Consider the following 27,106-nt stretch of genomic DNA (forward strand, 5'->3'; position numbering starts at 1 on the left):
TCACCACATCTTGGACAAATATATAATAATTAATGTTATGATAATTTTAAATAATTTCATATCATATTTTATGATGTCAAATATCACTTGATAAATGTACTACGTAATTGCGAAAAAAAATAAAACAATTTAGTTGTGTTTTTTCAAGTAGATCTGATTTAATTTTAATTTGTTTGGATTAAGCCAAGTGACACTCTAAAATCTATCCATTGATTTTCTTTTAAATTGGTGGGTCCAATATTTTTAACTATTAGATCAAACAAAAAAAGTATGTGCTCCCACCTTCTCCACACACTTCCCTGGTACGGACGTACTCTCATCATCTCCTTTTTCCTTTCCTACTCTCTTAGGAAAAAAATCTTCAAATTTTCTAAACCATTAGATTTATCTCAAAATTTACCAATTAAATTTGTAAACAATAAATAAATTGCCCGCGCATCTGCGTGGGCTACCTTCCTAGTTATATACTAACAGTCCATTAAACTTCCTATAAACGCTCTCAAGCCGCCACGTTGTCTCCTACAAGCGCTGCTAAACCGCCATATGGCATTCTAATTTAATCATAAAAAATCAAATAAATATCTAACCATTGATTTTCCTTTAAATCGGTAGACCCATTAATTTTAACCATTTGATCTTTATCTAAAAGGAAAAAGGAAAAAAGTGGTATCCCCACCTCCATTGCGTACGTACGTGCTCCCTCCCACCCTCCTCCTCTCCCCTTCTCTCCTATCTTTTAGCTAATTTATCATATTTTCTACCTAACACTCAATATATTAAAAAATAATTCAGGCATCTAAATGATCATAACTCTCAAGTTACATTTTTTTTCTTTTTTTTTCAATTGTTGAGTTATTTATAATTAAATACATAATTCCAAATTCATATTGCTCATATTTTGTTATTTAAAAATTAGATCATGCGACCGTTCTAACTACGAATGTCTAGGTCTAATGGTATGCCTATAAACGCTCTGAAGTCGTTACAAGGAACTGTAATAAATTAAAAATTCTATAAATATGGGTAATAAAACATCTAACCATCGATTTTCACTTAAATCGATGGACCCACTATTTTATCTGGTTAGATCTATCTTTAAAAAAAATCGCAAACCAACCTTCTTCCCTCACCCATCCTCCCGTTCCTCTCTCCATGTCATTTCTTCTTTTTTTCACTCCACGCAACAACTAAAATAAAAATTATCTTTACGGAAAAAGACTAAAAAATGGACCTCTACCTAACACATGTAGCTGGCTCTCTCTCTATCACATGATTTTCTTCTCTTTCTCCTCTATCTAGCACTTATAGAAGCAGCATAAACAGGACTTTAAAATAATCATAATTTCTTAAATTATATATAATTTACAATATGTATAAACTACTGTAATTTTTAATTAAGTCAATAATTTAATATGCGTATTGACTTACATTGTGGAACATATCCACCTTGAGGCCTCCACTAAATAAAATAAAATAAAATTTTCTCATTAGAAATTCAAATATCCCACCTTATTTTTTTAATAAACTAGTAAACCTATTATTTATGATACCCTGCTAGACATCTAATGTCTTTCTACCGACTACTTCTGTTTTGAATATATTATAAAAAAACAAATATATTATAAAAACATATTTAATTTTAAATTTACTAAAAGTAATTTGGTGTTGTAATTATTGATATATTTTTCCAAAAAAGAGGAAGTAATTAATTTCTCTTAATAGGCATATAGGGGCTATTTACTTATACTTGATCTTAGATGTGCTTTTGTGAATAAATTATTTTATAGGAGATAATTAAATAAATGTTCCTAAGATGATCATAGCATATAAATTATACATATGATATATGGTGTCACTAATAGATTAGAGAAAAAGCTTTTGATTATATCATTTTTTTAGTCGTAATGTGTACCCCGTGTAGGGTCTATTTGTCATATATAGGTAACAGATTGAAAATAACCAACATGGTGCGTTGAATATCATATAAGATCGTAGCAAGCACATGGTTTGTGCCAAGGAATTATAGCAGTGAAACAACCACATATATCAAATCAATTCTATATGGAAATTAAAGATCATGTATATTTATATATTTATTTATTTGGTAAATCTAGAAACACTCCAGTTTAGTGGTAGTTTAGTTAAAAAACATTATGACTGTTATTTTAATATTTTATTCTTAATTGGAGAGAGAAATTTAGAAAGGATGTCATTACCCCATGCCAAGTTGTACGACCTTAACCCATTTATATTTTCATTCCAAATTGCAGAGATCAAAACATTTAAGGGATGCTTGACGGAATGAAAATCTAGAAAAAAATTAAAATAACATGAAATAAAATTGAAAACTGAACATTTATTTTTTTTTCTAAATCCAACTTTTTTTTTGGAATTTGACACCCATTTTAAATAGCAAAGTCATATATGTCATTTATGAATATTTTTTAAGGATATAGTATACAAGAAAATGCTACTCAGAGTTTAGTACATGCAAAAATAAAATATACTAAATATTAAAAAAGAAATGCATTGTATACAAATGATATTATAGTTTCATAAGTAACAACTCCACTGTGACACAATAGTTTCTTATAAATTTAAAACTACAATGGTTTTAAGTAATTTTAGTTTAGAATTCATACACCATGTGGTAATTAGAAAAAAAAATACTAGAACTCAAAGAAACCTAAGCAAATTATTCAAAAAACTATGTTTATAATAGAGTAATCGTAAAAATTCGTAATAAAATTGCAAACACATTAAATAAGATACCCGCGTATGTGCGCGGGCTACCTTCCTAGTTTAAGAAACGAGGGGACGCCACCTTGAGAGTTTAAAATCCTCTCTCGTATATTACAACAACATACTAAAACATTTGGGCCGTACATCTCCGCAAAGGAAAATGTTCATTTTGCCTACCTCTACTATAGGGCGAATTTGATTCACGTCATGTCTAACCTTAAAACCGAGGTCCCATTCTCTCCCCAACCTCGTGGCTCATCGGCGAGGAGAAGAACATCGGTCTGTGGTCGGTCACCGGATGCTGGGAAGGAAAATAAGCAAGAAAGGAGAAAAGATAAATAAAAAAGAAAGGACAAAAAATAAAGGTGGAACCCACTACAATTTGTTTTAACCAAACACTCACTATTATGTGGATCCTATGGTTTTTCCTAACTTTAAGTGTGATGTCAGCCAAAACCACCGCTCAAACCACCTTGAGACCTTATTTGCACTTATTTAAAAGTTAAGTGATGCGTCATATCTTGTATTGTGGTTCATGGATGAATTTCAGACTCAGCGTCAAATTGAGGGACCTTAAGCAAACTTATTCCGACTCAATAAAGCCGAGGTACCACGAATTGGCCCACGAGATGCCGTCTCTTTGTCGATGGAACTGTAACGATCCAATCTGCGCCATGCGTACTACGCTCCATGCCACATAGGAATAGGTATATTTTACCTCCCTCATCTCTTCCTCTTTATTGAATTGCCTCCCTCACTCACAAAACTGGGTATAACACATCCCCCATCTTTAAAAAACGGTGCAAATTATCTCCTTAAGTGGTTTGGCAAGCGGTATTTATTGACGTGGCTGCTAGACCGAGGTTGACTCGCTGAGTTGGAAGTTGGGACCCGCATGTCAGCGACTTCCACCTCATATCATCTTTTTTTCACCTCCCATCTCATATCTTCATTCTCTCTCCTCTCTCTCTCTCTCACATTCCAGCAGCAACAGAGGCCGTGAGGGCTGCGGCCGTAGTGAGCCGGATCAGAGGGTGTCAGTGGCAGCGACGGCGAGGGAAGAAGGGAGAGTAGGCTGTGAAGACGGCGGCGACGGCATTGTGGAAGAAGTAATAGCAGCATGCGGCGACTGCGACTGCAAGAGAGAGGAGGCAGGTGGCTACTGCGGCGGGATGGGAGGTTGAGGCGGCGGCGGCGGTCCAAGTAGCAGCCGACGCCTGTGGTGGTCAAGGAGAGGAGGCAGTGGAGACGGTAGCGACGGCAAGTAGCAACAGCAGCAGGTCGGCCTGGCGAGCTCCCACCCCAGCGCGCGGCCGCCTTGCGAGCTCTATCCCCAGCGCGCGGCCGACTGGCGAGCTCCTCCCCCGCGCACAGCTGGCTGATGACTCCTCTCCCCGCGTGTGGCCCGCCGGGAGCTATCTGCGCACGGCTGGTCGACGAGCTCCTCTACCCGTGCGCGGCCGGCGGCGAGCTCCCTTCCCACCACCCGGCTTCCCGGTGAGCCCCTTCCCCCGTGTGCGACAGGCCGGCGTGCTTCTCTCCTCTCGTGTGGCCTCCCGGCGACATCATCTCCCCATAGGCGGCAGCGGTGGGAGAGGGGGCATCGGCTGGCGCTGGTGGTGGCGGATTGGATGGGGGAAACACGGCGATGACGGTGGGGGAGGAGGTCGCCGGGAAGTCGCGGCTGGCCGGGCGCGGGGGAGGAGGTCGCCGGGAGGCTACGGCCGGGCGGGCGCGGGGGAGGAGCTTGCCGGGAGGCCACGGCTGGCCGTGTGTGTTGGAGGAGCTTGCCGGGAGGCTGCGGCCGGCCGAGCGCGAGGGAGAAGCTCGCTAGGATGAGAAGGGCTCCGCCGCACGGCCGAATCGGTCTCCATGCGTGTGGCTGTGAGAAAAAGATTGAAGGTAGGAAGAAGATAAGAAAAAATGGGGCTGACAAGTGGCCCCACCATTTGTTTTGTTTTAGCATTTATCATTTACATGTGGGACTCACTTCTATTTTCAATCCCTTTAATGACCTGGCTACCACATCGGCACATTTGGAGCAAGTCAACATACCACATCAGCATAAACCGCTTATAAAACCACCGGAGGAGTCGATTTGTACTAGTTTTTGGAGATGGTGGAGGTGTTATATATAGCCGGTTTTGCGGTTGAGGGTTGTTATTCAGCGAAGGGCAAGAGATGAGGGAGCCACTATAGACTTACTCCTTCCCGCATAGCTTAATAGGGCCGTACATTCACCTCATAGCCCATAAATTTCGGCCTGTTGCCAACAGATGGCCTGGGGGAACTTGTGAGAAGGGCCCACGCGGCCCAATTAATCGGCGCGTCCTGGTTAAATAGTTTTGTTTGTACAGTGATGATGGATTACACAAACTTCAACCAATCAATGAACTGGAACTGAGTGTAAAAAAAAAAAAACCGGAACCGGCAGTAACAAAATTGGGGCCATGTACAAAGCAAAAGCAAACCAATCTCTACACCCAGAGCTATCAAATCACCCAACACATGTGGAACACACAGTACATCTCCCTAGCTCGATCGTCCACCCGATCGAGAGAAGAGCGCGTGTTTCTTCGTGTCTATGTACAGTTTTGTACACCCAACCTCCTACTACTCATTCCGTTTCAAAATATAATAATTTGAAAGATATATCCTAGTTCAATAAATCTGAAGAAATGGTTATCTAGATTTATTAGACTAGAATATATCTAATCTAGTTCTAAATTGCTATATTTTAAGACATACGTAGTGGTATACGCACTCCTACCTGCCTTGGAGCATGGTGACGGTGAGGTCGTTGGCGGAGTAGGACTCCTCCTTGTCCCTGTAGTACATGTCCCGCCCCGACGACGACGACGTGCACTGCAGCGTGAACGTCGGCGGGCGCGGCGTGGGCAGCACGGAGGAGTCGCTGCCGAGCGTGAGCACCACGTAGGGGATGTCCGGGCGGTCGTGCGCGTGGTCCTGCACGCACAGCAGCGCCATGTGCACGCACCGCAGCGCCTCCTTCGCGGGGCACGTCCCCCGGATCGCCGGGTCGATCAGCTCCTGCCCTCTGTCCCCGTTCCACAGCTGCCACGCCTGTCAATATCCCAAGACGCAACGCAACTCGATCAGCAAACTTTTTTTTGACAAGAATGTGAGTAAGATTGCAGGGAGGATTTGTGTGTGTGCGTGCGCTTACGTAGCCGACGATGTTGAGGGAGCCCTCCATGTGGTGGAAGCTGCTGTTCTTCTGGCCCGTGATGATCTCCAGGATGAGGATGCCGAAGCTGTACACGTCCGACCTCACCGAGAAGAGCCCCTCCATCGCGTACTCCGGTGACATGTAGCCCCTGTGTCACGGCGACATGTAAAGTAATTAACCTCAGTGTGTTACAGTGTCAGAGTTGCTGTTGTGCTCAGGTGCTTTTTTGCTTACAGTGTGCCGACGACGCGGTTGGTGTTGACCTGGTTCTGGTCGCCGCCGAAGATCCTGGCCATGCCGAAGTCGGAGATCTTGGGGTTCATGTCGCGGTCGAGGAGGATGTTGCTGGCCTTGAGGTCGCGGTGCACCACGCGGAGCCTCGAGTCGCGGTGGAGGTACAGGAGCCCTCGCGCCACGCCTTCGATGATCTGGAACCTCGTCCTCCAGTCCAGGAGCCCTCTTCTCTCCGGATCTGACATGACATAGCAAAACAGTCACACACTGCCAGTGTCAGCTTATTACTGTCTCTCTGAACTCTCTGAATTTTGCAAGAAAAATGTTGCTGGATTCTGAGGGTGTACGTACCGAAGAGGAAGGCGTCGAGGCTCTTGTTGGGCATGTATTCGTACACCAGGATCTTCTCCTCGCCCTGGATGCAGCATCCCAGCAACCTGACAAGATTGCGGTGCTGCAGCTTCGCGATCAGGATCACCTCGTTCTTGAACTCCTCCAGCCCCTGCCCGGAGCTCCGGGACAGCCTCTTCACCGCGATCTCTTCTCCTCCAGGGAGCCTTCCCTGAAAAGAACCAAACCAATCATCCATGCAACCTCATTAGTACTCTCCAACATTGGTGCATTAATTCTGGCATGTGATTAGAACATGATGATATCGATCTCTAGCTGCGTGTACCTTGTAGACATGGCCGAAGCCTCCCTCTCCGAGCTTGTTCGAGATGCTGAAGTTGTCGGTGGCCGTCGCTAAGGTCTCGAACGCGAACAGCGGCAGCTCGCAGTTCTTGCCCTCCTCTGATTTCTCGTGTTCAGATTGCGCTGGCCCTGAGAAATCCTGCTTTGCATCCCTCGCAGGACGCAGCAACGGGAGTTGTGCCTTTTTCCTACCAATGCCAAGTTTCTCTGCGACAAGATAAACCGACTCCGTCATGTGAACTGACATGCCGCTATTTGATATTCGTTTCAAAGTTTTACATCTCAAATTCTAGTGCAATTCAAGTTTAATGATGATTTAGGCATGTACTAATTCCTAACTCACCTTTAATTCGTCTCCTGCACTTCCACATGAGAAGGCCTGATGCCAGCAATACAACCACCACGACCACAACTACGACGACGACAACGGTTTTCCATCGCCCCGAGCTTTTATCTGAGGTCAAACATAACATCAAAATTTGTCAGAAATGTGTAGCTGCCAGGCAAATGAATTCATAATGTCATTAGAAGATAAAATCAGTTTGAAGAATCGGTCAGTTTCAAAGATTTGATTTCTGAAGACCTTCGTGCGTTTCAGCCAAATACTCACGTGCATTCACATACATCATCAGGTCATATGATAAACTAATGATCACCATGTGTGGTCAGACTGATTGACCTACATGGGTCAAACACACGATTTGTCCCACATGTTCCCTGTGTGCTAAAACTGCTAACCACGACAAAAAATTCGTGAAAGTAGCCACCTCATGTCCTCATCTAAAAAAGCTAAGAAAAAGGAATAATTTAAAACAGTTAGGTCCTTCTCGCCCAGCCGCAAGATGGTATTCTTTTCCCAATTTGAGATAATCTAGTTGATCTAGAGCGATAAAGATCTGTCATTGTCGGAACAATCTTTAAACCAAACAAAAATAATAGGCATACACCGTACTTTTCCGGAAGCTGTCGGCATCCGAAACAAACGGCCTGCACTGCATAATAAATCCCACAAGTCACCATCAGAAAAATTTTTACATAGACCTTCAAATCGACGATTCGACGTGCCTCTCGTATCTCATAATGCATTGGGTAACAATGACAGGTGACAATGCGTTACAGATGGGTGACATTAGCATCTGAAATGCTTATCTCCATTGCATATGTCATGTAAAGATATATTTGGGCGAAAATGGATATGCTTTTGAGTTTTCCGGGGGGTGAAAATGTGAAACGTTGGCTGTTTCAGACTTCAATTTTCACCCCCCTTTTCAACAGTCACTGTTCACCAATCCAAATTGGCCACCATCTTTTACTCGTCTACTCCGGTGAATTTTATTCCGTGGACTGCATAAATGGGAGCTTATCTACCTAATCAGGAATTCAGGATCCAACAACCTCACACGCATCTGCACCGGATTGATGCTGCGTTTTCTAATGCCATTTTCAGTTCGACCACATGCCAAAGATTCCAGTGAACTGAACAATTTTCTAATTTTTCTAGAAAACGAAATGCGAGGCCTTATTCTTTCTTAAAACAAGCAAATAATTGGCATCTAGTAGTGTATTTGTCAGATCAGGAACTGTCAGTCATTTAACTCGTTTGGATTTTTCCAGCGAAATTTCTGTCTTTGAATTCTAATAAAGCGTGTATGCACATGTGAGTGTATGTTATGGTGTGAGTGCGACGTATGTGTTATATGTCGACTCATGAATTTTTTTAAAAAAAAACTTAAAACTGTAAATTAAACTTCACACAACACAAATACTCCATATGTAAAAAGAAAAAGAAAAGAAAAACCTAACTTCTAGTTATAAATCTAAACATAATCTATTTTTAAATTGTTGTTAGAAGCTGATTTTTTCTTATACGGAAGGAGTACGAAAGGTAAAATATAGATTAAACTCTCACCTAATAGAGAAGATGGGACCTTGACGTAGAGGTCGTATTTCGCTCCCTCGGTGCCGGTTTGGAACTGGAAGATGTCCACCAGCTCCTGCCCCCAGGTGAGGCAGCTGCCGGTGCTGTAGCTGTACGCCCCGCACGAGCAGTTGCCCAGGCACGCCTTCTCGCACGAGTTCGCGTCGCCCACCAGCGATCCCCACACGGCGAAGTCCGGCAGCTTCACGCCCCGGATGACGGTGAACCCGTCGCCGCCACCGGCGCCGGCGCCACCGGCGGTCGTGTTGTTCCTCTCGCTGCTGCACGTCAGTGGAACGCTCCTCACGCAGCCCTGCGTCCAGTTGCCGTTGTTGTACTCTTGCGGAGATTTTGGCTCAAAACCTGAACACATTTGACGGATAATGTGTCAATGACGTGTGGGTCCAGACTCCACGTTATGTCGACTAAAAATTAAGGGATTTTAGCTATCAAAATGTACAGTGAAATGTGAATGTGATGTGCGAGAAAAGTCAGAATCAATGGATTAATCGGTGAGGAGTTTTTTAATTACCTGTGAAGCAGGTGCAGATGGGCTGGTTGTTGTCGTCGGCGGTGCACTCGGCGTTGTCGCCGCACAAGTTGTAGCGGTGGCAGGGGATGATCGGCTGCGACCAGACGAGCTCCCAGTCGCCGGAGCCGAGGAGCATGTAGCACGTCTCGACGCCGTTCGGCCGGAGCACGAAGCGGTAGAGCGACGAGTTGAAGGGGGTGAACGCGATGGACATGTCGCCGGCGATCGGCGGCGGGTCGCCGTTCAACTTGAAGCCGTAGACGTAGAGCGCCCGCCACGGGATGCCGACGAAGTTGCCGCTCGCCCACTGCCCCGACCTCCAGTAGGTTGAGTTCTTGCCGCCCTGGCTCCGCCAGATGTAGAGCTGCGCCGACGCGTCCAGCCCCAGCGTGAAGTCGCCGGTGGCCGGGTCGGCGTCGCTCCTCCACGACGTGTACAGCGTGCGGTCGCCGTTGGTCTGCCGGAGCGCGATCTCCATGCCCGGGACGAAGGTGTCCGTCGGGTGGTGGAAGCTCTCCCACTCTACGTCCGTGCCGGCGGCGTCGCTGCCGGAGATCACGAGGTTCCCGTCGTCGCGGATCGTCAGCGTGTGGTTGGAGCGCCCCGCGGCCGACGCGTTCGTCCGCCACGCGACGCGGTCGCCCTCCTTCACCAGCAGCTCGCCGGAGCCCGTCAAGGTGGCGGAGGCGGCCCCCGCCGCCGTTCTCACGGGGGCGTCGCGGTTCGCCACCCACATCACCGTCTGCACGTTCGACGTCGCGTACATCACCCCGAGGTACACCTTCCCCGGGTCGCCACCCGCCGGCGTGAAGAACCCCACCTTGAACGTGCCGTTCGCCGACACCAGCATGTCGTTCGCGCCCAGCGACTGCCCCTGCGACAGCGTGTCCGCCGCGTCGACGCCGCCACCATCTCTCACACACAGCAACACGAAGAACACCAACGCGAGCGCAGCAATGGCGGCCGTGGAAGCCATCGACCACGACGACGACGATGGCGGCGAGAAGATCGAGAGGTTCGCGAGAGGCTAGAGGGCTCGCGGCTTCTTGGCGCGAGAAAATATATGTATTCACGTGTGCGCGCGCGAGACGCGTGGTGCGGCGTGGTCGGAGCGAGCACTTGTTCGCATCATGGTTTTGAACCGGAGATTTTAACTAGAAGATTATACTAGTACTAGTACTAAGCGGATGCCGAATTTGCCGAGTAGGCGAGACGCGACTAGGCTTAAAAGCGGTGTGGAAATCGGGGGGATTGGAAAGGAAGGGGCAGCGAAGGTTGGGGACGGCGGGAGAGCTGGTCTTCACATTGTTTAAAGGCGTAAACAAAACGACGGCAGGAGAGACAAAACTGGCAGTTGACATGCTTACGGCCGGTAAACTAATGGTGGCAAAAAATGGTCTGGTCAGCAATACGGTTGCATGATTTAGTTCACTCGCAGAGGCTAATTGATTTCAGTTGGATTAGATTAAGTGTAATTTTATAGTCTCTAAGACGTAATAATATTTTTAGTACAAATTTTGATACATCCTGTTACCATAGATACAAATTTTACACTAAAAAATATAATACCTCCTGGTCTTTTCTTGAGAATTGTAAAATCACTTGTGGATTAAACGGTTAAAAAATAAGACTGACCATTGCATATTTGGAAAAAAAAACACCTTAAAATTTTACAATTTCAGATCGCTTTTATTTGAATCCTCTTTATCTCCTTCTCGGCACCCTCATTCAGGCAACGACACCATCGCCCAGGCATAAGCGTGAACGATGCTCGTGAGGCCCGCCAGACATCCTCTTGCCCCGGCCCCACCCCCACCCCCCAAAACCCTCCTCAAAGTGGTGGCGGTGAGGTACCTCCGTCCCACTGTCTAGTAGCTCCCGTCTTTCCAAAAACAAGTTTTACTTTGTCCATGTCACTAATGCCTACCGCTCTTCTTTATCCTCATGGCTCTGGCGCTACCGTTGACATCTCGCTGCCTACCTATGTCCATCGTCCGTTGCTCTGCTAACACCTCTCATAACCATCCCTCTAAGCCCAATAAATCCCTCCTCCGTCCCCCACTTCAATTCGGGACTTGAGACTTTAAACCCTAACTCCAATGCCATTCATCGGGGTCACCAGAGAATGTATCACTAAGCAAATATAAAAATCTAAAAACATATCCCAAAACAGTTGTTGAGTGCTATTTAGCAATTCTAAAATAAATTATAATCTACATGTTTGTTTCTGCTTGGATTCATCAAGACCTCCATCGTTACATAACAGCTAATCAATCGGGCAATATGAAGGCTCTTTGTAAAAAAGTTAATCCCTCAGTAAAATATAACAACTAAGAGGATTTCATGTCCAAATTTATTATACTAGGTTGTTTCCAATCCCATCTTAAGACATGTATAATGATGTTTATTAATGGGCTCTCTCTATTGGCTTACAGGTAAACTTAGTGACGTGGAAAAGAGTAGGGGGGAGGGAGACATCATTGCTACTCATAACAACTACTCTTAGGATTTACTAAAGAAAATTTTGTTGCATGGAAGAGAATAAAAGTGTGAAGAGAACAAGAACCTAATACATTTTGCATGCTGAAGCTTAGATGCTGCATGTCGGTGATATGGGCTCAGGGGTATGCGAAGTGTGGGGAAGTCTCCTTCCCGTCCAGCCACGCGGCCATACAACCTGGCCCTCCCCCCACATCTTGGACGATGCAGAGGCGGCCGGGGGGCCTCGGGGTGCCACGTCACGCTCCTCGGGCCCTCGGGCTACCTCGCCTCGTGGCCCTCGCCCGACCGCCACGTGGCGGGAGGAATGAGTGGGGCGGTGGTCGAAGCTGAACCGCCATCAATGCGCAGCACCCCAACCGTCCCTCACCGCATTTAATGTGGTGAGGACGGACGTGCGGCGCTGCCCGATTGACCTGCGTCAATTGGGCATGACCGGATTGTGACCGGTCTGTGGCCGGTCACGTCCGATCGGATAGGCGGCGGTGCCCCCACGTTCCGTCCTGTGTTCGGCGGAGTGGGGGCAGGTATGCCCCGTCCCATCAATGCATCATATGGAGCTCCCTCCACGTGAGATGAACCGCCAAAAGTCTCCATTCATTTAAAGGGGAATGACAAGGGCGTCCCCTGTGTCAGGCGGGAGACGGCGCTGGGCCCCACTCGAGGACGAACGGTTGCTTAGCTTCCGGGCGAAGGCATGAATGGTGGTCCGATCCAAGCGGCATGGGTCCCCCTCCCGTGAAGGAGTAGGTAGAGGCGGCGCATGTGGTATCCCCTTGAACTAAAAAAGGAGGACCTTACCCACCGAAAAGGGACGACTCTCGATTAGCCTAAGCCCTAGGGGAAGAAGAGTTAGAGTTCTCCCTGGAGTTGAGGAACCTTTGTAACACTCAACCCTAAATCTCACACACAGGAGTACGGTATTACGCTCCGTAGCGGCCCGAACCTATATAATTCCAGCTCTCACGCGCAGTCTCGGAAGACTCTAGGCGGATATACGCTCTCGATCAGCGCGCCCTTTCCCCCGGCCGAACTCACAAAAGGGGGGGGGGTCTCTCGATCACCTGCTGGAGAGGATCACTCCTCGACAGTTATGGATACCACATACCTAATAGTAGTTGACTAAATCTCGGCAGGACCCACCACATATCATGTCTTATACGGAAACAACCTTCGGATATAGGAGAAGTTCCGCATAGGGAAGGATGACTAGAGTTCTACATGGAAACGACAAGGACTACACGGAACAATAGATCAAGACACAAAATCAACATACAAGCCAACATATGCCAAGACAAGACGCCGAATATCGACTTCAGAGATGGGCATGGCTAGTCCCCTACGGTGCCTACGGATACCGTCAGGAGAGATATAGCGCTGTCTCTGATCTCGCCGGATGCAGATTCGAGGAGGAAGGCTATCCTTTTGTCGACTACGAGTCAGACCTTTAGACCACTATATCGATAACAGTTAGATAGACTAACCCAAATATTGTACTGGTGTGATTATGATGAATAAGAGCAACGACCGGCTTCGGCCAACAGGATGTAGGGCTATTCCCTGACAATTCAGGGGCCCGAACCTGTATAAAAATCCTCGTCTCCATCTCTTTTACTACAATCTCGCATATATCCTAGTACCAACGATCCCATACTATGTAAATACCGAAATCGCGATATCAAACGTCGACAGTATTAACTAAGAGATTATATGAAACTCACTATTTGTACATTCTCTTATAGTGCTATATTTTGGAACAAAGAAAATGTTTTTGTTTTTTTTAGACTGCCGTTTTTCCAACTCCTTTCAGCACCTGCCCACCGTTGGATTTTCACATTTTTGCTGACTGCGGCTGCAGTGCAAGTGTGCAACCCGTGTTAGGTCCGGCGCGGTAAGTGCTGCCGGTGTATTTCCATTTTTCTTTTCAAGTATATATGTCCCCACTTTGTTTTACGAATGCAGCACAGTAGTTTTGTAGAGTAACTTTTTTTCCCTTTTGGTGATGGGAAGGCTTCGTTTTGTAATACAGGTATATATATTCAGTGATTTTGGTCAGGGGTACCACGTAACGTGAGTAAGACGCTCAGTCGCTCACAGTTTAAGGAACAGAACAAAAGAGGATTTACTCGCAAGTTACCGGGTCTGGCAATGTGATTAAAATCGTAGTGGTTACGTTCTTCTTCTTCTTCTTCTTCTTCTCATATAGCCATATAGGGTATTACAAGAATTCATATGGTAGGTAGTGTACCAATATGACTTGGACTATATGTACATTTTTTGCTTCTCTTTTTCTTGATTTCTAGAAAAATGTATCTTACAGAGAAACGGCATTAAACGAAGAAGAAGAAGAAGAAGAAGAAGAAGAAGAAGAAGAAGAAGAAAGGAGAGAGGAACAGTAACCCGCTACATTATCGGATAGACGAACCTGAAACAAACCAGCCACGCATAGTTGGTAATAAAGCAAGTTGGAGGGGAGAAAGAACAGTAAAATGCAGGACGTGTCACACGGAGAAGGCAGTAGGAGCGCGGTGAAGTACTTAACCAGGTTGCGAGTACCTCTCATAAACTCCTCAACTAGTGGATTGTTCCGCACAACTTTACAAATGGTAGATAAAAGTAAAATTAGATTTAGTATACGACTTTTAATTTAATTGTTCATTTTATAGATATAATTGTTACTTATAAATTGTTTGACTTTTTTCCTAGTCAAATTTTATTAAGTTTAATTAAGTTTATAAAAAATTATTAAAATCTAAAATATCGAATCAGTTTCATTAAATATAATATTGATTATATTTTGATAATATATTTGTTTTATGTTAAAAATACTACTATTTTCTCTATAAATTTGGTCAAACTTAAAAAAAATCCATTTTTCTATGAATACTGCTAAACGACGTGTTTCGTGTGAAAACTTTCTACATAGAAGTTGCTATAAAAAATCAAATGAATCCATTTTTCAAGTTTTTAGCAATTAAAATTCAATTAATCATGTGCTATTGTGCTAATAACTTGTATCGTTTTACGTGCGCACTTAATCTTCATCCTTCCATCAGATTCAATTAATGAATGTGATTTATACTTTTCAAGTTATCTTCATGTGCCATTTACAAATTCTCAATACCACTTTCCTTGTTTGGGCATAACTTATTAGCTTACCAGACAAATCACAAGTAGACATGCTTTACATCTGTTAACAACCAAATTTAGTAAATTCTATCACTATTGGCATCGGAGATGAAGATCAGATCGAAGTGGAATCCAAGATGAAGATCGTTGCGGAAACAGAGTAAGAATCGGCTGCAGACTAAATCGGCTAAGGTCAGGTCGGCAGAGTTCGAGTTGGATGGGGCTAGCCGATACAGCCGATTCCGACAATATGACTCGGTGTATGTCATCGGGTTCAAGTTGATGTGCTTCAAGATGATTGCCACGCATGGATAGAGTACTGGGAAGGCAATTGTATTTATTAATTAGGATATTCTATGTGATTTCCTTAGAGATATGTTTGGGCAAAAGTCTGCCGTAAAGACTTATGGTATCTTGTAATTCTCGGGTATAAATAGACCCGAGCCCTATGTAAAAAAAGGACAACACATCCAATACAATCTCGGCGCATCGCCACCCTTTTTGCTTTACTTTTATTTCGACGAGTTCATGCTCTCGGGTTGAGCTGCATCGGTTTCGATCTTCAACAAGAGGTAAAACTTGTCATGATGACTTATGTTCTCAGGATTAGTGCTTCCATCTTTATGATACTCTAATCTTGTCTATATGATTCGTCGAGTTATCATATATCTCACATAATCTTTGATAATATCTTTATCTAACCTATAATCGACTAACATCTGTTAATGGAAGGCAGGCGATTAGGTTAGACAATAACGTTAACTTAGATTATGTGATATATCTACCACTCTACGAAACTTCCAGCGGCTTGATTGTCTAGATATTGTGTTTCTTTTCATACTTAGTGCTGCATCAGTTAAGTTTGATCTACTAAGTCGTGCTTAGAACTACAATCTCTAGCCTGCTTTCTGGTTGCCGGTTAGGGTAGTATCGGAGTTTCAGCCGATCTTATCTGATTTAACTACTTTTATTCCATATGCTTAATCTATATGTTAAATCTGCCCTTTATGTTAAGATCTTATCGCATCTAAGTATATTAGACTTATGTTTGGTATATTCTACTTGCTTTAAACTCTTAATATAGAGTGGTATCGGAGTATTAGCCGATACATGCTAGATCCATTTGATCGGCTATGCTATAGATGTATATGATCCCACTATTAATATATATTTCGATCTAAGTGATTTATACTGTCTCGGCAAGGTGACCGATCTGTCCCAATCACTTGATTTAAGTATATATCGATATAAGGATTATATATCATTAATATCTACAGCCGATCGAGTAGGTTTAGTTCTGATTTGTTTATTGATATTTGCCGATCGATGTAGGCATGACATCGGCTTGAAATGAATGATATGTCATCGGCACCTAGCCGATCGGCTATCATTTATAGGATTGATTGCGGTTTCTTTGTTCTATTTCTTGTTGATTGCAGGATCAAATCAACTGGCACACTCATACATCCGAAGGCGAGTTTTGGACCTGCACTGGAGTTAAGCAGATCTCCCAGGCCTCATGTTTTCTGTCAACACGCTTTTGGCACGCCCGGTGGGACCAATTAGAAGTCAGAAATCAATCTTCCTCATGGCCGAGAAGCTGCCACCGTCGCCATCCTCGGCTAGCCCGGGTACTGTTAAAGAGAAAATCCAAAGACTAGGATTGAGCGAAGTCAATGAAGGGAATATTGTGGCTATTGATCCGGAAAAGCTCACACCTGACCAGAAGAAGGAGTTCGAAGCAATGATGCAACAAGCACGAGAACAGTTCTTCAGGTCATTCACACAGACTCGCAAGGGAACATTTGTTCAAAAGTACAAGGTAAAGGTGGTTCCCGATGAGCCTGAGACCAGTACCTCTAAGGAGGAAGAAGGGAAAAGAGTTGTAGATGGCTCGGCTCAAGAGAATCAGGGTGACGGCTCTCAGGAGGTACATGCAGTTCAAGGTGATGGTGCTCACGAGCCACAAGGAAGAAATCTTAATCAGGATGGTGAGACAGCACAAGATTTCTTCAACAATTTCCAAGATCGAGTGGACTACGCCGCACACCATGCTTTGATCAATCAATCTGGAGTGTTAGTCAACACCTTGTCTAACATGATGAAGACGATAGCCGATGGATCAATAGCTGAGCAACAAGCTGCAGGCCCGGTCTACTTGCAGGGAGGTGTTTTTCCGAATTATCGACCTTTGATCACTGATGCTCAGCCACCTGCTCAAGCAGTTCTTCCGAGTGCACCATCGGCTCAGCCGATGGCACCGCCATTGACTTCTTTGCCTGCTTCATCAGCGTCGACACCAGGCCAGCCGATTAATCCTCGGCTATTGATGAGGGAACAGCCACAGCATAGCGGGCAGACGGTAAATCAGCCAACACAGGATCAGGTGGCTGCTATGTTTCTACCCCTCCAATCTACTGTCAATTCGATTCAACAGACTCCACCAAGGCAGCAGGTTGTGCAGTTAGTTCAGCCAACACCTCCGGGACAACACACTATACAACCGATTCCACAGCAAGCCTTGATGAATCAATCGGCTGGGCAATCGGCTGGACACGCCCTGAATCAGGTTATTCCAGAACATTTGGTTCACCATATACAGCCAGATGGTACAACGATGCCTCAGATTGTGCCGGAGCACTTGGTGCAAAGTATTCAGCCAAATTACCAGAATTACCAAGGGGGCAATATAAATTATCAGTATCAGCCTCCTTCCCCTCAAGTTCAGTATCAGCAAGGAGGGCTAACCCAACCTCAGTTTGCTTCTCAATATAATCAGTTTGAACCAATACAGCAACAGTCGCAAGGAGCAGCTCAACAACGACCATGGGCCGATGTAATTGCCGATGTAATGAGAGAACAGTTTGGGCTTAAGCTGAGAGATACTGGAAAATTGCATCGGCAACCTTACCCTGAGTGGTTTGAGAAAGTCCCTCTTCCCAACCGATTTAAAGTCCCAGACTTCTCCAAATTTTCGGGACAAGATGGTGTGTCAGCTTATGAACACATTAGCCGATTTTTAGCTCAATGCGGCGAAGCATCGGCTGTAGACGCTCTCGGAGTCAGATTATTCCGGTTGTCCTTGTCTGGATCGGCTTTTACATGGTTTTCTTCTTTGCCGTATGGATCAATCAATAGTTGGGTCGATTTGGAGAAGCAGTTTCATAGTTATTTCTATAGTGGAGTTCATGAGATGAAGTTATCCGACTTGACGGCAATTAAGCAAAGGCATGATGAACCTGTTCATGAGTATATTCAGAGGTTCAGGGAGATGAGGAACAAGTGCTTTAGCTTAAGTTTGACTGACGCCCAGTTAGCCGATTTGGCTTTTCAAGGCATGATTCCTCCGATTAGGGAGAAATTCTCATCTGAAGATTTTGATAGCCTATCGCATCTCGTGCAGAAGGTAACATTGCATGAACAGAGGTTTGCAGAGGCCAGGAGAAGCTCTAAGAGGGTTAATCATGTCTGCCCTTACATGTATGGATCGGATGATGATGACGATGACTCCGAAATAGCTGCAGCCGAATAGGTAAGGAGTAAAAAGGTTGTACTTTGTCAGTGGGTAAAGAATTCTGGGAAAGAGGAGAAATATGATTTTGATATTACCAAAGCTGACAAGATTTTTGATCTGCTACTTCGGGACAAGCAAATTCAACTCCCCGCTGGTCATGTGATTCCATTGGCTGAGGAACTAGGCAAAAGGAGGTATTGCAAATGGCATAATTCTGGATCTCATTCTACTAATGATTGCAAGGTCTTTAGACAGCAGATTCAAGTAGCCATTGAAGGAGGGAAGATTAAGTTTGATGATTCCAAAAAGCCGATGAAGGTCGATGGTAATCCTTTCCCTGTTAACATGGTGCATACCGTTGGTCGGACAGCCGATGTGGGACGAGCAAGAGGTTTTTACGTGAATTCGGCTAAAATTATAAATAAGTATCAGAGGAAATACGATAAACAACAAGAGAGGCATTATGGAGAAGATAATGATGGTTTCGATCCTCATTGGAGTTGTGAGTTCTTTCGGTTCTGCTGGAACGAAGGTATGAGGCTACCATCTATTGAGGACTGTCCTGGGTGTAGTGATATTACAGAGAGTTCAAGCCGATCGTACAATAGAGGCAATCGGCTGAAGCAGGCGAGAATTCCCGTTCATCAAAGGTTGGGCCCGGTAAATCAAGACGATTACTTGGAGGAAGACAAGAACACAAAGATCCAGTGGTGTCCTTCTGGTATTTTTACAAAGAATCAGAAAAGAAGGGTTCAAAGGTTGAGGAGCAGGGAGCGCTTTCAGGAGGTCGAGCAAGAAATTGGTCATCGGCTGAGGAAAGCAAAGCCATGGAAGGAGTGGCGTGTTAAGAATCAAGTTCTTGGAGCCGATGATATTGCAGCCGACGAAGCAAAGAGATTGGCAAATGGGAAAAGTGTTGTGACGGCGCCAATTAACATGGTCTTTACTTTGCCAGCCGAATTTGGGATTGACCAGGCCGATGTCGACGAATTAGAAGAGGGATCGGCTAAGTTGGTTCTATCGCCAGAAGGAGCAGTCTTTGAAAAGCCTGAGGGGACAGAAAATCGGCATCTTAAACCATTGTATATAAATGGCTATGTCAATGGGAAGCCGATGTCCAAGATGATGGTTTATGGTGGGGCTGCGGTAAATTTGATGCCTTATACTACGTTCAAAAAGTTAGGTAGAACTACTGAGGATCTCATCAAGACGAACATGGTGCTTAAAGACTTTGGTGGCAACCCATCGGAAACAAAGGGCGTTTTGAATGTAGAATTGACAGTCGGCAGTAAAACTATCCCTACCACATTTTTTGTCATCGATGGGAAAGGTTCTTACAGCTTGTTGCTCGGAAGGGATTGGATTCATGCCAATTGTTGTATTCCTTCGACCATGCACCAATGCTTGATTCAATGGCAAGGCGACAAGGTTGAGATTGTGCCAGCCGACAGGTCAGTTAATGTTGCCAGTGCCGATCTAGCTCTTTGGGAGATGGATGGCCTTGATTGTTTATCCGGGAAGATTTGGGTTGGTGATTTTCTAAAAGTGTCCGATTCTGATATACAGCCGATTGAAGATGACGAACCCAAGCTATTATTTTGAGGGCGTCGTGGAGGGTTCAAGCGTCTACGCCAAGGACACGATAGATGATCTCGATGACGAGCAAGGTCAGGGTTTTATGTCGGCCGATGATTTAGAAGAAGTGGATATAGGTCCGGGTGATCGACCAAGGCCGACATTCGTTAGTAAGAATTTGTCTTCAGAATTTAGAACCAAGCTGATGGAGCTTTTGAAAGAGTTTAGAGATTGCTTTGCTTGGGAGTATTATGAGATGCCAAGACTCAGCCGATCGATCGTCGAGCATCGATTACCTTTAAAACCGGGGATTAGACCACACCAGCAACCTCCAAGAAGATGCAAAGCCGATATGCTTGAACCTGTCAAGGCTGAAATCAAACGTTTGTATGATGCTGGTTTTATTCGTCCTTGCCGATATGCTGAATGGGTTTCTAGTATAGTTCCTGTTATCAAGAAAAATGGTAAGGTGAGGGTCTGCATTGATTTCAGGGATTTGAATAAAGCTACCCCGAAGGATGAATATCCGATGCCAGTGGCCGATCAGTTGGTTGATGCTGCTTCAGGACATAAGATACTAAGTTTTATGGATGGGAACGCGGGATATAATCAAATCTTTATGGCCGAAGAAGATATCCATAAGACGGCCTTCAGATGTCCTGGTGCAATCGGCTTGTTTGAATGGGTTGTAATGACTTTCGGCTTAAAGAGCGCTGGAGCTACGTACCAGAGGGCTATGAATTATATATATCATGATCTGATCGGATGGTTGGTCGAAGTCTATATTGATGATGTGGTTGTTAAATCCAGAGAAATAGAGGACCACATAGCCGATTTGAGAAAGGTTTTCGAGAGGACTAGGAAATATGGTTTGAAGATGAATCCGACAAAATGTGCTTTTGGTGTATCGGCTGGCCAATTCTTGGGATTTCTTGTTCATGAGAGGGGGATTGAAATACCTCAGAGGAGTATCAATGCGATCAAAAAGATTAAGCCTCCGGGAAACAAGACAGAGTTGCAGGAGATGATCGGCAAAATTAATTTTGTTCGAAGGTTTATTTCTAATTTGTCTGGAAAACTGGAACCTTTTACACCATTGTTAAGATTGAGAGCCAATCAGCAATTCACTTGGGGGGCAGAACAACAGAAAGCTTTGGATAATATTAAAGAATATTTAAGTTCTCCACCCGTATTGATCCCTCCACAAAAAGGGATTCCTTTCCGGTTATATTTGTCGGCCGGTGATAAGTCAATCAGCTCAGTCTTTATTCAGGAACTTGAAGGAAAGGAGAGGGTTGTGTTTTATTTAAGCCGTCGGCTCTTGGATGCAGAAACAAGGTATTCTCCTGTGGAGAAATTGTGTTTGTGTTTATATTTCTCTTGCACTAAGTTGAGGCATTACTTGTTGTCCAATGAATGCACTGTGGTGTGTAAAGCCGATGTGATTAAGTACATGCTATCGGTTCCGATTTTAAAAGGGAGAGTTGGCAAGTGGATATTTTCTTTAATAGAGTTTGATCTTCGGCACGAATCACCAAAGGCGATTAAGGGACGGGCTGTAGCCAATTTTATTGTGGGTCATCGGGATGATTCAATCGGCTTGGTTGACATTATGCCTTGGGTATTATTCTTTGATGGATCTGTATGCAGTCATGGTTATGGTATCGGCTTGGTTATAATTGCGCCTTGGGGGGCAAGTTTTGAATTTGCCTATGCTATTAAACACCGTGTGACTAATAATCAGGCTGAGTATGAGGCGGTCTTAAAAGGGTTACAGTTGCTTCAGGAAGTTGCAGCCGATGCTATTGAAATCATGGGTGATTCGTTGTTGGTGATTAGTCAATTGGCAGGAGAGTATGAATGCAAGGATGATACATTGATGGTTTATTACGAAAAGTGCCGAACGTTGATAAGTGAATTTACGCTGGTGACTTTGAACCACATATCCCGAGAATAGAATATAGAAGCTAATGATTTGGCTCAAGGAGCGTCGGGATACAAGCCAATGACAAAAGATATCGAAATAGAGATTGCTACGATTACAGCCGATGATTAGAGATATGATGTGTTTCAGTATTTACAGAATCCATCTCAATCGGCTTCGCGAAAATTGCGATATAAGGCTTTGAAATATACTCTATTGGATGATGACCTCTATTATCGGACGATTGATGGACTGTTGCTTAAATGTTTGAGTGCCGATCAGGCAAAAGTTGCAATCGGCGAAGTTCATGAAGGGATATGTGGTACACATTAGTCGGCTCATAAAATGAAGTGGTTTCTCCGACGTGCTGGATATTTTTGGCCGACAATGCTGGAGGATTGTTTCAGATATTATAAAGGTTGTCAAGATTGTCAGAAGTTTGGAGCGATCCAAAGAGCGCCGGCATCGGCTATGAATCCCATTATTAAAGCGTGGCCTTTTAGAGGTTGGGGAATTGATATGATCGGTATGATTAATCCACCCTCGAGTAAAGGACATAAGTTTATATTGGTGGCAACCGATTATTTTACCAAGTGGGTAGAGGCGATTCCTTTAAAGAAAGTTCATTCTGGGGATGCTATACAGTTCATTCAAGAGCATATAATCTATCGATTTGGTATCCCTCAAACTATTACGACTGATCAAGGTTCAATTTTCGTATCCGATGAGTTTGTTCAATTTGCCGATAGCATGGGAATTAAATTGTTGAATTCTTCACCGTATTATGCACAAGCTAATGGGCAGGCCGAAGCATCTAATAAGAGTTTGATCAGGTTGATTAAGAGGAAGATTTCTGATTATCCTCGGCAATGGCATACTCGGCTGGCTGAAGCATTGTGGTCTTATCGGATGGCTTGTCATGGATCGATACAGGTTCCTCCTTATAAACTTGTTTATGGTCATGAGGCTGTTTTACCATGGGAAGTTTGAATCGGTTCGAGGAGAACAGAGTTGCAAAATACTTTAACAGCCGATGAGTATTATAACCTTATGGCCGATGAAAGGGAAGATCTGGTTCAATCACATCTACGAGCCATTGCAAAGGTTACTAGGGATAAGGAGCGAGTTGCCTGGCATTATAATAAGAAAGTAGTACCCAAGGATTTTTCGGAAGGTGAACTTGTATGGAAGTTGATTCTGCCGATTGGGACTCGGGATAACAAATTTGGCAAGTGGTCGCCAAATTCGGAAGGACCGTTCCAAATTCATAAGGTGGTGTCTAAGGGAGCATACATGTTGCAAGGACTCGATGGAGAAGTTTATGGTCGAGCTCTAAATGGAAAATACTTGAAGAAATATTATCCCAGTGTTTGGGTTAATGCATGATCGGCTAGTGTTGCTGATACATCATAACCGATGTGTTTGCATCGCCTTGAGATGGCCGATATTGTTATATCGCCCTTAGTTGCTTTTCACTATTGTCATCGGTTGTGGTTTGCCGATGTACAAATGGCCGGTATTGTTATATCGCCCTTAGTCGTTTCTATAATTTTGTCAATATTTTCAACATTGTAAAATTAGGGGGGCACATACATAGAAAATTGCAACTTTTTGAAAATTGCAAATTTTTGAACATTGCAAATTTTTGAAAATTTTTGAACAAGCCGGCACAAGGATGGCACAGGGATTGTATAAACAGCAAAGTAATTAGGGTATTTTAGCCGATTACAACAGTTTTCTACATACTATTACATGGAAGTCACTGAGACAAGTATCGCTGGATAGCCGATATAGCCTTTTGCCTAATCTGATCTATTTCTTCGATAGCTTGGGCGTCTTGAGCATCGGTTCCAGGAATGACTTTCAAGGATTTAGTCATCTCAGCAACGTTCTTGATAGCTGATTTTAGCCTTGCCTTCTGTTCTTCGACAGCTTGCGGGAGATCGGCTAACTTTTTGTGCTCTAGATCCAGTTCAGCATTGCATTCTTGAAGTTGTGCCAAGAGTTCAATCTTGCGAGCTTCAAGCCGATCAATATTAGATTTGATCGGGCCTTCAGATAACTGATCAAGCTTGGCTTTCTCTTCATGAACAAGCTGCCGATTGGTTTGGATTGTAGCCTCGATGTCCTTGCGCTCCCGGCGATCGGCTAACCTCTGCCTGGCTTTCTCCAGTTTGAATTGATGCTGCTCGAGGTAGACAGCTGGAGTAAGAGCATCGACTAATTCGTCCGGAAGAGAGGCTTGGATATCTACAAATCTTGCCCGGATTGAGCCACAGTTGGTCACCAGGTTATCCAGTGACGCTCCTAGCCGATGGGAAATGTCTTCGAGTGTTTTCTTTACATAATCAGACAGGAGAACTGTTGCTTTGCTGGTCGTGTCTTCTTCTGTTTCATCGAGGTAATCTTTGATGTCAAAGGAGAACAGATCGGCTAAGACCTGCAAGAGATAATATCATGGATGATTAAGGATCAAGATATGATTGGCCGATCTCAAATTTATGTTAATAAAACTTACTGGAATAGTAGGTGCAGCTAATTGTTCCTCCTCTTCAACATGATGACTGCCTGCAGCCGATGGAGTGCGGCCGCCTGATTCTGCCTGCACAAGAGGGGAAGTAGGAGGAGGAGGCTGCCAAAGGGATAAATGTTAGATATAATCAGTCCAAGTCAGTTAATGAGATGATGGAAGTATCTTACTGGTGGAGCTGGTTTAGGGGCTGGAGTAACCGATTTCTTCCTCACAGCAATTTTCTTTCTCTATATTTATTAAAATTGTGAGGAATCGGCTATAAAGTAAATGATTGCAAAAGTGGACAGAGAAAGTTGCTTACCCTTGCTAATTGAGCTGGAGCAGAAGGGAATGGAGGAGCCTGCTTAGGTGAAGCCGATGGTGTTCTTTCACTATCGCTTATTTCGGCTGCAGCTTGCTCAATGTCTTCCCCGATTTCTTCTTCATCCAGAGCTTGTTCGATGGATGGATCTAGGGCGGGTAGATTGTCAGTTGGCTTAGCTTTCTTTGTCTTAGCCTTCTTCTTCGGAGCCGGGGCTGAAGTATCTGTAGCCGATGATCTGGTTCTCCGCTTCTTGTCGGCATCGGCTGGTTCTCTGATGAGCCCTTGAAGAAGTGCTGAAGTCTTGGGGGCATTGAAGCCGATGGTAGAAAGAGATGGCCCACCTCCATTTGAAATTAGACCTGGAGCATACTTAATGACCTTGCCGCTATTGCTCTGGCGAGGAGGAGAAGATTCTGTTGTCTGCAAAACAGAAGAAAAGTTAGTCAAGGTTCAAATCGGCTGAATGACTATTCAAGCAAGATTGAAGAAATGAAGATTAACCTGAGGGATAGCATCAGGGAATAAGTCTGTCATGAACATGGAAGCCGATTGATGGAACAGATGTAGCTTCCACTCGCCCCACCATCTGTCAAATGCCCTGCTCCTGAGTCTTGCTAACTTTATGTTTTCAATGCTGCCTAATGGGGGTCCAGGGATGTTCAGTAGCCGATCCATCATCAAGGTTGAAGAGATATTGCCTCTGCACTAGATCTTGTCGGTAAAGTACAGGCCGATTGGCAGTTGTCCCATTCCGAGCTGTCTGGCCGATGACATTGGATGATAAAACTCGTAAGAGACCTGAATATTTCTCCCTTGATGGATGCCAACTGGGAGGATACATGGGCTGATGGCAGTAGTGAAGATTTCTCTAGATTGCTGAAACTTTTCATGATTAATGTCTTCAAACCTGAAATCGGCTGGCAGTTCGAAATCCATTGAGTCGGCATAGAAGAACCAAATTCGGGCATCTTTTTGGAACCCGTCATAAAAGCTGAAGAACCAGTCCTTCAGAAGTTCAGCCGATAACTTTGCTCCTGCGTCGGCTGGTGTAGATGCATATTCTCCGTATGACATACATCTGCGATGGGTGCGTTTTTCTCCATCATCTTCCACAATCGGCTCCAACCTTGGAAATTCAGCTTCTGTCACAGATGGCCGATTGACAACTTTCATGACTACCAGGTTCAGCCAGGATTGCAAGAGCCACCATGGTCCACCTTTCCAACCACTGAGCCGACAATTATCTTGGCCGATGCGTTGTTTAATATCTGGTATAGATAGCCGAGAAGAATTTTGCCTAAGGGAAATTGTTTCTTCGTTACTAGGGCCTCGGCTAAGAATTGCCAGTTGGTTGTAGGACCGCAGCTTGATCCGCAGAAAAGGAATTTTTCCAACCACATCAGCAAAAAAGCTACGTGTTCTCTAGGAGTGACTGGCCCTTTGCCCATATATGCTGTGATATATCCTGACCAACCCCCAATGCTCTTAGTTTTGAACTCAAAAGTATTCTTGGTGTTCAGGTTCATGGGGTTAGCTGATGAGGTTACATCTAGGCCAGTGAGCATGATAATATCCAGCAGCGTTGGGGTCATCGGCCCTTGGTTGAAAAGAAAAGCATTGAGAGTGTTGGACTAGAAATAAGTTGCAGCAGCCATCAGGGGTTCATCTTTGGCCGAATTTGCTATTGTGAGGGCTAGGGCTTGGCTGATTCCGATCTCATCCCAATGGGCTTGTTTGCTAGCTGATATCCGCTTATACCATACAGGCCAGCTTTTCTCCAAAGAAGGCCAGTATTTGAAGGTGTTTTTCCAATGGCTCGTGGTTGGATTGGCCGACCTAAAAGGGGTTCTGTTGGTTTCGGCTATGATAAACTCAGTGGGGTCTAGATTGCCGATTGGACCGAGAAAGTATTGTTGGTCATGCAACAGACTGGGAACTGCAACAAGATTGGAAAGATGCTATAAGAATAGAGAAGAAGAAAACAAGATAAGGTGAGCGAAAACCGGTCTGATGAACGGGAAAGGGGATCTAGCCGATGGGGCTTACCTCAGCATATTCGGTTGATGATGCGGCGGTCGGATTGGTGGAGGTCGACATCGTCACGGGTGGAGATCTGGCCGGGAGTGGAATCGCTTGGAAATCGCCCTGTGCGTCGAGGAGGTCGCCGGAGAGAGAGAGGACGGGATCTGTTTAAGCGGTGAAGACGGAAATCACGGCGTAAAAATTTTTTAGGGCAACGGTTAGTATTTAAAGCAGAGCGATAACGGTCGGAAAAACAGCAAGTGCGAGTTTCTCTCAGAGTCGGTATATGGCAAATCC

General features: G+C 44.6%; 1 protein-coding gene across 1 annotated transcript; it reads right to left on the reverse strand.

The window, feature by feature from the left end:
- Nucleotides 1–2,802: 2,802 nt before the first annotated feature.
- On the reverse strand, nt 2,803–10,450 carry LOC127780478 (G-type lectin S-receptor-like serine/threonine-protein kinase B120). The gene is made up of 9 exons (XM_052307392.1): nt 9,310–10,450; nt 8,769–9,140; nt 7,203–7,313; nt 6,843–7,066; nt 6,518–6,728; nt 6,167–6,404; nt 5,930–6,080; nt 5,513–5,826; nt 2,803–3,043 (listed from the first exon to the last, which is right to left on the reverse strand). Exons 1-9 carry the CDS (start codon nt 10,283–10,285, stop codon nt 3,034–3,036), a joined length of 2,607 nt encoding a protein of 868 aa, XP_052163352.1. The 5' UTR covers nt 10,286–10,450; the 3' UTR covers nt 2,803–3,033.
- Nucleotides 10,451–27,106: the final 16,656 nt, after the last annotated feature.

Source organism: Oryza glaberrima, chromosome 7 (genome assembly GCF_000147395.1).
Source record: "Oryza glaberrima chromosome 7, OglaRS2, whole genome shotgun sequence".
Classification (NCBI taxonomy): domain Eukaryota; kingdom Viridiplantae; phylum Streptophyta; class Magnoliopsida; order Poales; family Poaceae; genus Oryza; species Oryza glaberrima.